This window comes from Chiloscyllium punctatum, chromosome 14, assembly GCF_047496795.1.
Source record: "Chiloscyllium punctatum isolate Juve2018m chromosome 14, sChiPun1.3, whole genome shotgun sequence".
Classification (NCBI taxonomy): domain Eukaryota; kingdom Metazoa; phylum Chordata; class Chondrichthyes; order Orectolobiformes; family Hemiscylliidae; genus Chiloscyllium; species Chiloscyllium punctatum.
The window spans coordinates 39,074,909-39,089,966 of NC_092752.1; the positions used below are offsets into that span (position 1 = coordinate 39,074,909).

At 36.9% G+C, this 15,058-nt stretch overlaps 1 protein-coding gene across 7 annotated transcripts in view; it reads right to left on the minus strand.

The window, feature by feature from the left end:
• Positions 1 to 5,944: 5,944 nt before the first annotated feature.
• kiaa1109 (KIAA1109 ortholog) overlaps positions 5,945 to 15,058 on the minus strand; it is a 427,165-nt gene continuing 418,051 nt past the window's right edge. For all 7 annotated transcript variants that reach the window (XM_072584210.1, XM_072584207.1, XM_072584208.1 and 4 more), the window contains 2 exons: positions 7,806 to 7,968; positions 5,945 to 6,780 (listed from right to left, as the gene is read on the minus strand). In XM_072584210.1, coding sequence (XP_072440311.1) covers positions 6,558 to 6,780; positions 7,806 to 7,968 — 386 coding nt within the window. In that variant the 3' untranslated portion in view covers positions 5,945 to 6,557. The remainder of the gene's footprint in view (positions 6,781 to 7,805; positions 7,969 to 15,058) is intronic.

The following is a 15,058-nucleotide window of genomic DNA, read 5'->3' on the forward strand; positions in this document are numbered from 1 at the left end:
TTCCATACTTTCTCTTTTGCTTTTATGTTATCCCTGACTTCCCTAGTGAGCCACGGTTGCTTCACCTTCCCTGTATTTTGCTTCTTTTTCCTTGGGATGAGTCTCTGCTGTGTCTCCCGAATTACTCTCAGAAGCTCGTGCCATTGCTGTTGCACTGTCTTTCCTGCTAGGCTCCACTCCCAGTTAATTCTACCCGGCTCCTCCCTTATGCCTCTGTAGTTGCCTTTACCTCTGATTCTATTTTCTCCCTCTCAAATTGCAGAGTAAATTCAATCATATTATGACCACTGCCTCCTTAGGATTCCTTCGTCTTAAGCTCCCTTTTCAAGTCTGCCTCATTGCACAACACTAAATCCAGAACTGCCTGTTCCCTAGTGGGCAAAACCACAAGCTGTTCCAAAAAGCTATTTCATAGACATTCCACAAATTCCTTTTTTCCAATCTACTACCAACCTGATTTTCCCAGTCCACCTCCATATTGAAATCCCCAATGATCACTGTAACTTTGCCTTTCTTACACATCTTTTCTATCTCCTGGTGTATCTTGTGTCCCAACTCCTGACTACAGTTTGGAAGCCTGTACATAACTTCAGCTATGTTTTCTTTTTACCTTTGCAGTTCCTCAATTCTACCCACACAGATTCTACACCATCTGATCCTACTTCGTTTCTTACTATCGATTTAATCTCATTTCTTACTAATGAGGCAACCCCACCCTCTCTGTTCACCTGCCTATTTTTCAATATATCCTTGAATATTCAGCTCCCAATCCTGATCCCCTTCAGCCACATCTCCGTGATGCCCACCACATAATACCTGTCAATTTTGATCTGCACCACAAGCTCATTTGTCCTTTTCTTGTGTACATTCAGATATAACACCTTCAGTCCTGTATTAAGCCTTCCTCTTCTCATTGTTATTCATCTGTCCAGTGTGTTTGAAGTTTGATTGCTAACCCTTTCCAAACACTCTGTCCTATTTGTATCTGTGCTGGAGACTTTAATAACCTACTCTGAATTCTCATTCTATGTCATTTCTTTCCTATTTTTCCAAGCATTTGAATCTATCCCTACAGATGTTAACCTGCTGCTTTGTCCCTGATGCAGTTAGGGGTTTATTCTGGTTGCCTATCTGCTCCATCTTTCCTACGAACCAATCATACTTAAAACACTTACTGCAGTGCTTTTGGAGGAACACCAAAGGAGAATGGAACCAATGTCTTATGATTCTAAACTTTTAATCCCAGTACAGCAAGGGTTTACAATGTGTGAAAGGCAATTTCTTCTTGCAATTTTCTGGGAAGTATGTTATTTTTTCCTACATAATTGGGCTTAATCCCTTGACTTTCCTTACAGAACAGATTCCTATTCAACCGGTTTTATATGGACACACTAAAGATGGTTCAGTCAGTCAAATCCACATTGTGTGTTGGATGTTAATACTTCAAGATCAAGATATCACAATTAAACGGATCAAATTGCCAGCATTTTTAGCTGAAAATTTAAATTAAAGTGGTGAACCACACGAGTAACAAATTGTGGCAAGGGGCCATTTTTTCCAAAACAAAAGTGGGGAGGACTCATGAAGTCTGCAAGATCTGAATTTACATCTGACATAACTGAACATAAAATGGCTTTTGAATATTTTTATTGCTGGATCGTCTGTGGTGGAAGATGGTATTAGAAAGATGGCATTAGAGATATAGAATATATGTAGAGGATGACAAAAATACACAGCTCTTAAATTACCAGTGGAATGACTGCTCAAGCAGCTGAATTGACAGCTGTGGCTCATGTAGTGGCTTCTAAGTTCCCAACACTAACAGTGTATATTCTGACAGATTTATGTCTGCAACGGACTACCTGCCATTGTGGAAAGCCAGAGCTTTTGTTTCAGAAAATGGAAAGTCTCCATTGTCTGTGTCTTTGTTAAAACATATTTTTCAAATTGCCCAAGGGAATATGGGATTATTAAATCACATCATAGATCCTGACCAATTTGGAATTCTTGAGCAGATGAGTTGGCAAACCAGGGTATTTGAGAGGAAGAACCATGTGAAAAGACAAATGCTTTTACTATTATTCAGGTTAAAGTGGGAGATCTCAAATAGGATCAGCACAGCGACAATGATTTAAAACAATTACAGGACAAAACATATCCTAACCTGCTTCCTATGACAAACGGAAAGTTAATTTACAACTCCAGGATGGGCTTGTTCTCAACAATAGATTGTAGATGGTGCCAACCCAATACTATAATCCAGTCACGTATTAATGTCATGATGTTCAGGGGCATCAGTTAGCAAAACAACTGCTAGTTTAATTAAACAGCCATGTTGGTGGCCTAATTTGAATAAGGATATGAAGCATTATGTGGACATGATGGGTATGCAAATAAAGGGGAATTGAGGCACATAAGACCAGTAAGGCCCCTAGACTAATTTGCAGATAGAGCATGTTGGTCTTTTGCCACCATGTGAAGGAGGATATAGATATATCTTGGTGGTAATTGATACTTGCAGTAAATGGGTTGAGTCATTCCCTACTGAAAGCAACACAGCAAAAGCAACAGCTAATAATGTACATGCCTATACATACAACAAATATTCACAAGTTGTGGACTCCCACGTAGTACTCAATCAGATCAAGCCACTCATTTTACTGCTCAATAATGCAATTCTACATGAATATAGTACTACTGTTTGTTCTAATAATAGTTTGAAACACAGTCTGTAGTTCAATTATATATACTCCATGTTTTCATGACAGGACATCCCTTTAGAGGAATTGAATCTCTTTTAGGTTGAACTTTTTCTGAACCCGAAATTGCTGTTCTAAGTCATGACAGAACTATACAGCAATTGCTAGGCAATATTCAAACAGTTCAGAGGTTAGCGGCTATTAAAATGGGAGGCAAAAGGGAACATAGCAAGGCTTATTTTGATGGTAAAGTTAATACTGCAGAGTATGAGGTGGGACAATGGATTATGCTTTGAGTTCCTCAACTAGGTATATTTTGTCCATAGAGATTACAGAACTCATTCTATTGTACATAAAGAAAATCCTTCAATGTAAAAGGTGTTATTTGATTCTGGCAAAATGGAATGCTTTCATATAAACCAAATGAAGGCATATGGTGTTCAGTGTATTCATCAGTACAGTATCATGTTATGTTAGAAATATGTGATCCCAATCTCCCAGTTCAAATTCCCACCTTGATTTTCTTTATCCGGTTCTTTGACACTGATTTTACGAAGAGAAAGTCAGATAAATAGTCAATCAGAAGCTTCTATAAATGGTCAGTCAGGTCATTCATCTGATACTTTGTTAATTCAAAGGTCTAGGAAAACATTTTGGTTGTGAAATGACCAAAATTGTTTAATTAGATTCCTAGAGGTGAATTTGAGAACAGGTGATGAATTGATAAGTGACCATGTTGTAGAAGACGGAAGTTTGGGAAAGAATGAAATGATTGAACAGTTTGCTGTACAAGTTGTTGGGCAAATTCCATGAGACAATTCCTATTCACCAAAAAAACTCCAGATTAATTGTTACTGATGCATGCCTGTACATACGACTGATATTTATGTTTGCACTGATGGTTATTTTGATGCTCTTATGACTAGTAACCATCAGTAAACTAACAAGTATTTTCAGTGGTTTTATGTTAATTTAGTTTCTGACACCAATCGGTATCCATCCTGAGGATACAAGGGTTTTAGTTTGATGCTTTGTCAATGCTGTTATTGTTGATATTTGTTAGTTTTGATATATCTTCTGTATGTGGATCTTTGTAATCATTTGTGTGTGTAGTCAGTGTTTAGTCTTTTAGGGTTTAGTTCAAGGTTTTTTTTAAAATACAGCAGCAGCTAAGTCACAAACAAGGTCTGATCAACAGCAACTGCACACAGCTGACCCAGCCAACTCACAGCCATTCCCTAGACTGAGGAGACCTCAATCTCCTGTTTATTTTTTTCATTTTTAATCTCCTGCTTTTTTTCTTTCTTCCCACACGACCACTGCACCCAAAGCGGGCTCAGCCATAGTGCTTATATTTTCCCCACATCTTCCGTAGCCATGTGAACATGTAGTGACATAGTAAAAAGACACCACAATGCGAAAACATTATTCTAGAATTTCCACCACCAGGAAAGCATTTATTTGGCTTGTGGAACATTCAAGATTTGGTCTTCTAGGAAATCTTCTAGTGTCATTAAGAACATTGTTATCCTAATCACATTCATCATCCTTCTCATTCTTTATCAATACCAGGAAAACTCTGAAAATTAGTTTAAATAAGTGATTGTAAACTGTACATAACAGCAGGTACTATTTTGACTTTATTATAGGGTGGTTGAATATGGTTCTAAAAGGCAGATAAGTTGGGGTATACTTTTGAATGTTTATTATGTTTTTGGGAATAGCAGGGCTGGGTTTCCAGTATACTACCCCAGTGAGGCGTGACAGTACTGAATTATGTCTGTGAATCAAAACGTATAGCCAAAAAAAGTTATTAAAAAAAGACTAAATTATACACATTTCTGGTAAAAGCCAGATCAAACAAAATGAATAAATTGGACTGTCACTAAAGTATTTTGAAAAAAAAACATCAGCTGAGTTTTGCATTGACACAGCATTTTCAATCTGTGATGGCATGGAAACATTTCTCTACTGAGGATTTGTAAAAGGTATGGCACAAGTTTTTAAAGTTATTGTAACATTTGTATGCTTGTTCTAAAATATTGCAGTAAGTGGCACATTCTAAGGTTGAAAAAGCATAATGCAGCAATTTTATTTCATCAAACAAATGCGGTTTTTATTGCAGTGTACTCACTGTATTTACACTACTTACGGTTTTATTTTCTTGCAGATTTATTTAGATTAGATTAGATTAGATTACTTACAGTGTGGAAACAGGCCCTTTGGCCCAACAAGTCCACACCGCCCCGCCGAAGCGCAACCCACCCCTACATCTACATCTACCCCTTACCTAACACTATGGGCAATTTAGCATGGCCAATTCACCTGACCTGCACATCTTTGGACTGTGGGAGGAAACCGGAGCACCCGGAGGAAACCCACGCAGACACGGGGAGAATGAGGCGGGAATTGAACCCGGGTCTCTGGCGCTGTGAGGCAGCAGTGCTAACCACTGTGTCATCGTGCCACCCCGAAGATTTAGAAGATTTAGTTCTGAGAGACTTTGCACGCTGTTCAAAGAAGGATGAATAACATGTCAATCATTGGAAATGGTGTTTCAAGATGGGGATCTACACTTTACGCCATGAAGTGTGGGACATTGTGAAGGTGGGTATTTATGGATTGAACTTTATGTCAATAATAATCAGGTATGAATATAATTTGCAGATGATTGTTTTGTTAGGTAATACAATAGATCCTATTGTAATGTAGTTAAATTTTAATCTGACCCAGATCAGAGTTGTTTTACCATAATGGCTTCATCTTTTGTACATTGAGATTTTGTGTAAAACATATATATTTCAAGATGGGAAAGGTGATTTTAAACAAATAATTCAAGATAGTCCTTATAGCAGAGCATATCTCCATGGGGCAATCTCCATCCTTATAAGATAAGAAGAAAACCTGACCATTCCACCCCGAAACCTGGAATTATCAGAATGATGCCATTCCCAAATTAGGGATCTGTCCCTTCATTTAACTCCGATTATTGGATCAAGAAACAGCGAATAGAGGAAGGGAAGGAAATTTCAATCGAATCATAGAGGTTAAGGCTTTGTGTCCAGTGACCCTTTTTCAGCACAATGAACTGTTTTGAAGGAAGATCACTGGACCCGAAATGTGAACTTTGCTTGCTCTCCACAGATGCTGCCAGACCTGCTGTGTTTTTCAAGCAATTTCTGTTTTTGTTTCTGATGTTCCTTTCTAGTCAGGCTTCTTGAGTTATTATAGTCTTCAATACATTCTACAATTTTACTTTGGTTTTAAAATTCAGCAGTATTTTATTTGTGACAAATTCAGATGAATTCATGACCATTTTTTCCATTTACAATAAAAATGATCAAGTTTTAGCCAAAATCACAGCACACTTGTTCTCAAAATAATGCAGTCACATAGCATAAAGATCAACAAATACATAACAACAGGTATTTAATTCTGATCAATGAAATGTAAGACAATTCTGTTGCTATTTATTTTAGTAATTATAATACAAAAACATTAAATGCATTGCACATAATCACAATAAAAATCAGAATGCCAAACAGCACTTGACACTTCACTGTACTTTCACTCTGTATCTATACAAACATACATACATCACAGTAATTGTGCAATAATTAGTTAACCAGTTTAGAATGGTACCATGTTCCACAGGAAAACAACTTTACTTGTTGAGAAAGCAGTAGTGCAGATTTTAATTGACAACATATAAATAATTTCCAGTTAAAGTTTGCTTAACAATAACTTAGCAAAAATAAAATTTGATGAAGTACTAGTGAAATGCATATTTGGAATACTACAAGACCTGCAAATGAAATTTACAGCAATAGCAAAAGTTGCTGAACTCCTGTAATACACTTATTTTTGATGTTCCTCCTTGTCTTTTCCTTTCTTTTCTTTCTCATCCTGCAGTGCCACTCCAAGCTTTTTAATAAGAACTGAGAGCACCTTATCTAGTGGATCCATGACACCTCGCTGCACCCATTTTGGAATGGTTATTCTGGCATGATGGAATCCCAGTTTTTGAAGAATATAGTCTACACCTACTGGGTCAATCTTCCTTCCAGTCCAGGAAATTAATCTGGAAGAAAAATAAACCAAAGTCAATCATTGCTAAAGATCACATTTTAAAAATGAGTTATAACCTTTAGGTACAGGTTGTGCAGAAGCTTCAATGCTGAGAAAAGTATATAAGTGCTACCATGACCCATAGAAATGTTTGATCATCAAAAGTATTTTATATTGTTACAAAACGCCTATGTTCTTGTGGTAGGTGGAATCGAAGTGTGTAGTAGTGCTTTTCTGTTTACATTATATCATTCCAACTTTAAAGACTCATTGTTTCCCTAACACATTTTCAGCCATGGTCAACATATAACTTCAGCAATGTTGAAAATATCATTAGAAAATTCTTCATAATTAGCGATGAAGAGAAAATTTGACTTATTGATACTTGTACTCAAGTTGCAGTGATGTTTTATCACCATTTCTAGGGAAAATGAATATTATTAAGTTATTGAAGTTCTAAAGAACACAGGTATTTCAGAAGGCGAGTACTGGTTGAAAGAACCAACTACTCAGTGTATTTCTTCATGCATTCCTTGAAGATACTCATATACTTGGGGCATCCTTTTTATTACTTTCTACAAGTCTGTTGTTCATGTAAAGGAAAGCAGGCAAGCTCTTTAAAAGCTAAGGTAAGGTCAAAGGGCAGGATTGCTAGTGGTCAAGAATCATATTGACTGAAACCTTCCATCCACTCAGATCCTTAGTAACCCAGAAAGATAGAGACCAATTGCCCTTACTGCCAGCACAGTTAAGACTAACCAACTCAAGATATAACTAAGATAAAACCTTCTGGCTGCAAACCTTCTGTCCATGCGTGCTCCATCAGGAAGATTTATGAATTTGGTCGATAGGCAAAAAGAAGACAATCATATATTGAAAGACCAAAGAAAAATACAGTAATCTTGTGCCAAAAGGTTGTAACTGGGAAAAAGTGTAAACTGACATAATTTAATTTTAATTTTTAAAGATCTAGGTTATTAAGAGATAGCAATACAGTTGGAAACTACAGATCAATCAGCAATTTTGTCTGGATGCTACCTTAATGTGGGTTCCAGATGCCAGGTGTTACAAACAAACTCTCTCCAGTCCACAGTTGTATAGATCACCTCCTCTTTACTTTTATTTGTAGAGCTGTCATCATGAGCCATAACAGGACTTTTTTGGCCTGGGCGAATGGCAAGCACTCGAGGAGGAAATATAGCTAGGAATAGACAAAATAAACACGTGTCAAAAGAACATTTGCCTCCTTCAATTATTCAATAAATCTTAATAGCTGTTATTACATGCTACCAGAAAACATTAATGTTTGATGACAAATTTGAATGCCCAATGAGTAACTGAAAGAACTATGCCATTTATTTAAATAAATCAAGTTTCACAATGTGTGCATGCGCGCGCGCACACACACACACCCGTGTATGTGTGTGTGTGTATATGTACATACGAGTACCATTAACTGAACACTACAGCTTATAGAGTTCTACTTTTTATTTCTTTAACACAGCTGTCTGGAACTCACTTTAATTCTCATTATTCTAACCATTCTCTAAGCTTTTTGGGGTTTCCTTAAATAAGCTTTGCCTAAGTGACTCTTCAGTTTTCGTTTAAGACCACAAAACTTCTGGATTCGACCAAAGATCATAAGAAGCAAGTGCAGAATTAGGCCATTTAGCCCATTACATCAGTGTGCTATTCAATGAGGTCATGGCATATCTGATAATCCACAACTCTACTTTCATGCCATATTCCTATGCCTTTTGATTTCCTTACTGATTAAAAATCTATTTCAACTAAATTGTACTTACCAATCCAGCCACAATTGCCCTTTGCATAAAGAACTCTAGATTTACCACCCTCAAAGTAAAGAAACTTCCTCCACCTTACTGCCCTTTAAGACAGAGATGAGGATCAGTGGATAGCACTGCTGCCTCACAGAACCAGAGTCTGATTTCACCCTCAGGCGACTGCCTGTGTGGAGTTTGCACATTCTCCTTGTGTCTGCATGGGCTTCTTCTCAGGCGGGCCGGTTTCCTTCCACAGTTCAAAGATATACAGGTTAGGTGAATTGGCCATGTTAAAGTGCCCAGTGTCCAGGGAAACACAGCCCGAGTGGATTAGCCATGGGAAATGCAGGGTTACAGAGATAGGGTAGAGAGGGTGAGGCACTCTTTGGGGGGGGGGGGGGGGGGGGGGGGGAAGAGAAAGAGAGGGAGTGTGATGTGATGGGCCAAATGGCCTGTTTCCACACTGTAGGGATTCTATGATTCTAAATGGGTGACCCCTTAGTCAGATTATGCCCTCTGGAATCATTGTAAACATTGTTGCTCCATCCAAAGCTCACTATCAATACTAACTTGGTTAATGAAATAAAGCTTTTTTAATGGTAATTAACCGAAGCTTGTTTAAATTTGGACTTGGTTCAGGGGTTGTTTATTAGTTTTTAAATCACGTTTCTACTTTAACACTAATTTTGAAAACTGTAAGTCATCTTTTAAAATATGTGAATTACGTTACAAAGAATTGCAACATTGCATATGCAGAGAAATAATGGCAGCAAAATCTTAGCGAAGATTGTTCATTATGGGCTGAGTCTGAAAGGAGGCTGAACAACATGGCCCATGGCAAGAAATACGCAGAACTATGTGAGGAATCCAGCAGCAACTCTTTGCACGTTTTAACAACGTTCTAGACAATAGGGTAAGATTCTCACAATGCAGCAATGAGTTGCCTTTTAAGGGGAATTATTGATTATTAACAACCTTGTTAAGATACAGTTCCCCAGCCTATCACTTGCTGTGAGCAAGGTGGATGCCACAAACACTCTGAGCAGGTACCTGGGCCCCTTCAGATCTCCAGTGACTGTCAAGAAGTTCCACATTGTTTACATGGAACAGCAACTCAGGGCACAATCCACGATACCAACTGCACACACCACTCACCCAAAGAAATTGGCATCTGATATTTGCTAACCCCTCCGGATCCTCATGGCACATCTCTGTTTCAGGACTTTAGCAAGTACAGATCTGCATTCTAGGGTACACCAGCAACTATCATTTAAAGGCTACCACAAGGACACTTGGTGTACAGGACTGATGTATGAAAAGAATAGTAAGCCTCTGGAATTTTCTGCCACAGAAACTGATTGAAACAAAAACACAACGTTTTCAAGAAAAACTAAGTCTTTAGGACTAAAGAGATCAATGAGTATGGGGAGACAAGGGAAACAGGGTATGATTTCGATGATCAACCATAATCATATTAAATTACCTACTCCTGAAGGTATATCCCATATTTCTAAGTATTGAATGCTGAGAAACTGGGGAAATGGGAGGAGGAGGAGGATATTGAGGAAGATGAAGCTGCCCCTGTGTACAGCTCAGATGTCAGGCACTGCAAGCCAAAAAGGCCCTGACTGACACTTGAGTCCAGTCAACAAATCTTGAGTGCAGCAGACAATCATGGAATACAAAATAGTCATTGGTCAGCTTCTACTCATTTTGTTTGTATTCACTTTTGTTGGTTCTAATTCCTAGCTTGTATGTGACGTTCCCCCATTGGGCAATGACAACACGTAGATCTACAATGGGCATGGGGACACAGTAGCAGTGATGTAGGGTATTTAGGTGGAATGTAGCTAAAGACAGGTAATGAGGGGCCTGGTAGTTAAACAGAGACTAGGGTAAGGGAATGGGGTTGTATGTATGAGATAGTGTCAGCCTGTTCCATGACTAGCATTGATCTGTGGTTGCTGTGCCATTAGATTGCTGATGAGGGCATTGTTTAATCGAACGTGCATGTATTTTGAAGAGACTGATAATCCTTGCAAAAACTTTCAAATGATTGACTGTATTAAAAATAAAAAGTGATACTCTATGACATACTTCAAAAACCCCAACATGACATTGTTGAATTTAAAAACTATAGAGGTCCTGCCAGGACATAGCAATGGACCAAGAATTATTTAGAACATGGAAATAACAGAGTATTTATAAAAATGTAGTACTGAAACTGGCGGGGGAAGGTGCAAAGAGGTATATATTGGGTTCAGTACACAAGCCCTCGTTGCAATCTACGTAAGCCAGCTTGGCTACATTTATCTCATTTCAAAGTCTAAAGGTTTTGATTTGTCCTCCTCTTCAGCATATAATTCAGGCTGACACTTTAGAATATGAGATGATGGGATGTGATATTATTAGACCCTCTATTCTTTGGTTAGCTATCTGACAATTTCAGTGGTGTAATCAAATGTAAAGATGCCAGAACATTTTTCAAAGAACAGTAAATTTTCCATGTGGCTTAATTAATATTACTTCCTTATCATCAAACACAGATAAACTAATCATCTCACTGTTGGAAATGATAGATTTCTCTACATATTAACCATGTTACATGAAAAGTAATTAATTTTACATGAAACACAGATGGGTTAAGGCATGATGAGGTGCTTTCAAATGTAAACCTTTGTTGGATTAAGAAATTAAGTATAAGCTTTGTGGCCTACCTAATGCAGAACTACAGGAAGTTGTAGTTCATCTAAGACTAGATGTCAAGGAAGTAGTCTGGCAGGAAATACAGTGTATAAACTATAGATATGCTGAGTTTTTCTTTAAGTGTACTGGTTAGATCATACTTAAAGTATTATGAACAATTTTAGCCACTATGGTTGTAAAGTCAGATTTGCTCTGGCATGTATGAAACAATGGCAAGATTAATCCTAAATTAAAAGGTAAAGAAGGATGGAAAATGTTCGAGGGAGACAGAAGTTTTTCAACGTAGAAAGAATGTGTATTAAATGGTCTTGATATGATAAACAAAAAATTTTGCTTTATTCCAAGGTGAGGTAGTGAGACTAAAGAATTAATGTTAATACTGAGAGTAAAGTAGATCGGCCAACTGGCTGAATAGTATCTCCAACATGTCTCTCATCTAGATCCTTGATGTGTCTTGCAGATGTAATTCAATGATCATTATTCAACAATCTTCTATTTACACATTCAGTTTTCCCTCGTTTAGGGAAAGTGGCTCTCCTTTTCTCAGCAATTCTGAAATCAATCTGTACGAGTTCAAAAATGTAATAGACTTCAGAAATATCACTTGTCCTGTCATTCTAAACACCACTGTAAAAACAATTTCCTGTTTCTGAATTGAAATGGCAAATAAAGTTAAGAGGTAGGTTAAAAAAGGTGTAGTGGCAGACATAATTACAGAATACGTAGTATACATAAATACCAGTGAGAGAAAACAAAATGTCTAGTGGAGGACCTACATGGATAACTAAAAAGGTTAGAAGTAGTAGGAAACGAAGAAAAGCATATAATTACACAAAGATGGCTATACGATATATTACCAAAAACAGCAAACAAAACCCCGAAAAGAATAAGATGGGGAGAGAATTAAAGTAGAATAGAAAACTAGCTAGAAATATAAAAGCAGATTGTCAGAATTGCTGTACAAAGTTAAAAACAAAAATAATTAAACTAAGTGTTGGTCCTATAGAAAGTAAGTCTTGAGAATTATTAGTGAAAAAGAAGGAGATGTCACATGTATTCAATAGGTACTTTTGCAATAGTCTTTCACTATAAAGGAAAAGAGTAATTACATCCCAGAAATAGCAATAAATAAAGAAATAAAAAGGAGGATCTCAAGGACATTAGAATAATCAGGGAAGTAAGTGAAAAATTATTGAATCTCTAGAGTGGTAAGTATCTAGACCCTAATGGACTTCATATTAAAATTTTAAAACTCATAGTAGTGATGGTAGTTCTAACTTTACTAAAATTTCCTAGATTTGGGTAAGGTTCCATCAGGTTGGAAAACAGCAAATGTAACTCCTTTTTTCAAAAATTGAGACAGAAGCAGGAAACCAAGGACCAGTTTGTCAAATACCTGTCACAGGTAAAATGCCAGAAGCTTTTATTAGAAATCTTCCTTGAAACATTCAAGATAATCAAACATAGTTTTATGAAAAGGAAATCATCTCTGACAGATTTATTGAAGTTCTTCTAAAGTAGTAACATGTTCTATAGATACAGGGGAACTTGGATATGTTGTACTTGGATTTCTAGAATGTATTTGAAAAGGTGCTGTATTAAAAGTTATTCTAGAAAATAAAAGCTAAAAGTAGGGGACCAAATATCGGCATGTACAGAATACTGGTTATCTAATAGGAAACAGTGAGTAAGCATATTCTGGTTGACAGGATGAATCAGTCATGTGCCACAGCGATCAGTACTGAGCCTCAAAGTTTTACAATTACAGAAGTACAATTTTATAATCATCCAATAAACTAGCCTGTTTATTGTAAACTCCCATCTGATTTATTAATATTCTTTAGGGAAAGAAATTTATCATCCTTACCTGTTCTGGCCAACATGTGATTTCAGATCCATATATCAATGTGATTAACTGAACTACCCTTTAGGCAATTAAGGATGTACAATAAATGTTAACTGAGCTAGTGATGCCCACATCCCCTGAATAAGTTATTAAAAAAGCTTCAGTTATATTCATGAGATCGCATGTGAAGTGCTGTGTACAGTATTGCTTAGTGCAAGTTTAAGTCCCACCTGCTCCAGAATATCCAAGAACAGCTTGATTAGAACATATCTATGCAATTAACAAGAGCTCTTGTGGTACAGTGGTAATATCTCAGAAGACCTGAACTCAAGTTCATCCTACCCGGTAGGTATGTCACAACGTGACCGAACAGCTTGATTAAAATAACTACATAATTAATGACTACCACTGGGACATAACATCTCAGTATTCTGGAATTCAAAGATTCTTTTGGTACAGTTGTAGTGTCCCTACTTCAGAGTCAGGAGGCCTGAGTTCGAATCTCACCTGCTTGAGGTGTGTAATAACATCTTTGAGGAAGCCGATTATAGTATATCGAAATGGATATGGGGTATGGTGTAGTGGTAGTGTCCCTAATCTCTGAGCAGGCTGATTAGAAAAACAACTAGATTCAAGGGACTTTGTGGCAAAATGGTAGTGTTTCTATGTCTGAGTCAGGAGACTGGGTTCAAATTCCACCTGTTCCAGAGGTGTGTCACAACCACCCTGATCAGGTTGATTAAAATAAAGTAAACCCATATGACCTTTCTGGCACAGTGGTAGTTTCCCTACCTCTGGGCTGTGGAAAAGTGGGTTCAAGTCCCCAAACAGGTTGATTAGAAAAATATCTCAATGGATATGGGGTTTGCAGTTCAACTCAACAAAAGAAAATTAACTTGTGCACCATCACATTCTATTTGCACAGATAACTGCAGCAAAAACATGATATTTGTGATAACTTATATCAGATATTGAGCAACAACATCCTAGTTTATTTATAAATTGATTTTTGGTGGATAATATAATAGTAAAGGTCATGAAACCAAAGGTGTAAATGAAATGGTATGTTGCTGATATTATTATAATCGCAGCTGTTGCTTTATCAGACCATTCAGATCCTAGAATGAAATCTGGTTCGATGGATTATATGCTTTTGAAAGATAGTTAGCATAGTAATTCACGTGAGACTGCAATTTTTAAAAAAACAACAGTACCAGATGCTAATTACACAGAATTAAAAACAAACCAAGCTAATTTAAAATAGACATGAATATTATATAACAAGAATAATAATGATCTTAACACACATAGCAAAAATCTTAACCAGTTTCCATAACACTATACAATACCAACATTCAAGTCCAGAGAAATTACAGTCTTATCTCAAATCTTAGGTTTCTACTTAAGTGACTCCTTTCAGATTCTTTGCTATGGATTGTAGAGATAGTCATGCAGTCCTTTTATGGCAGACATTAACATTTCACAATCTGAGAGTTTAGGATTTCTCAGTTCTAACAACCTGCAAATTTCTAATCCAACTCTCCTTGTTTGAAAGTTTCACAAACCACACTCCTCTTCTAACGTGGCTTTGAACTGTTCTGAATTCTTAGGAGAGAAGCTATACTTACTTTTATACACAATCATGGTATCTTCCGGATCAAATGGACAATAAAACTTGTGTAATCAGAGATCTGCTGAACTGGAAACAAACCTAACATGTATACGCTATCTTTTATAACCTCAATAACATAAATATCTCTCCACTAATACCATAGAATTTTCAGTCATCAGCTTTTTAACAAATTGCTGGATTTAATCATTGTTCCAACAGAATTCTCTGACTTTGTTTATTTTGAAAAGCAAACACTTCACAAAACTAACATCCGTCACCTCCATTTTAAGATCCAAATTCCAAAACTCTTAAACATAAATTATGCATCTTCCTTCACAATAAT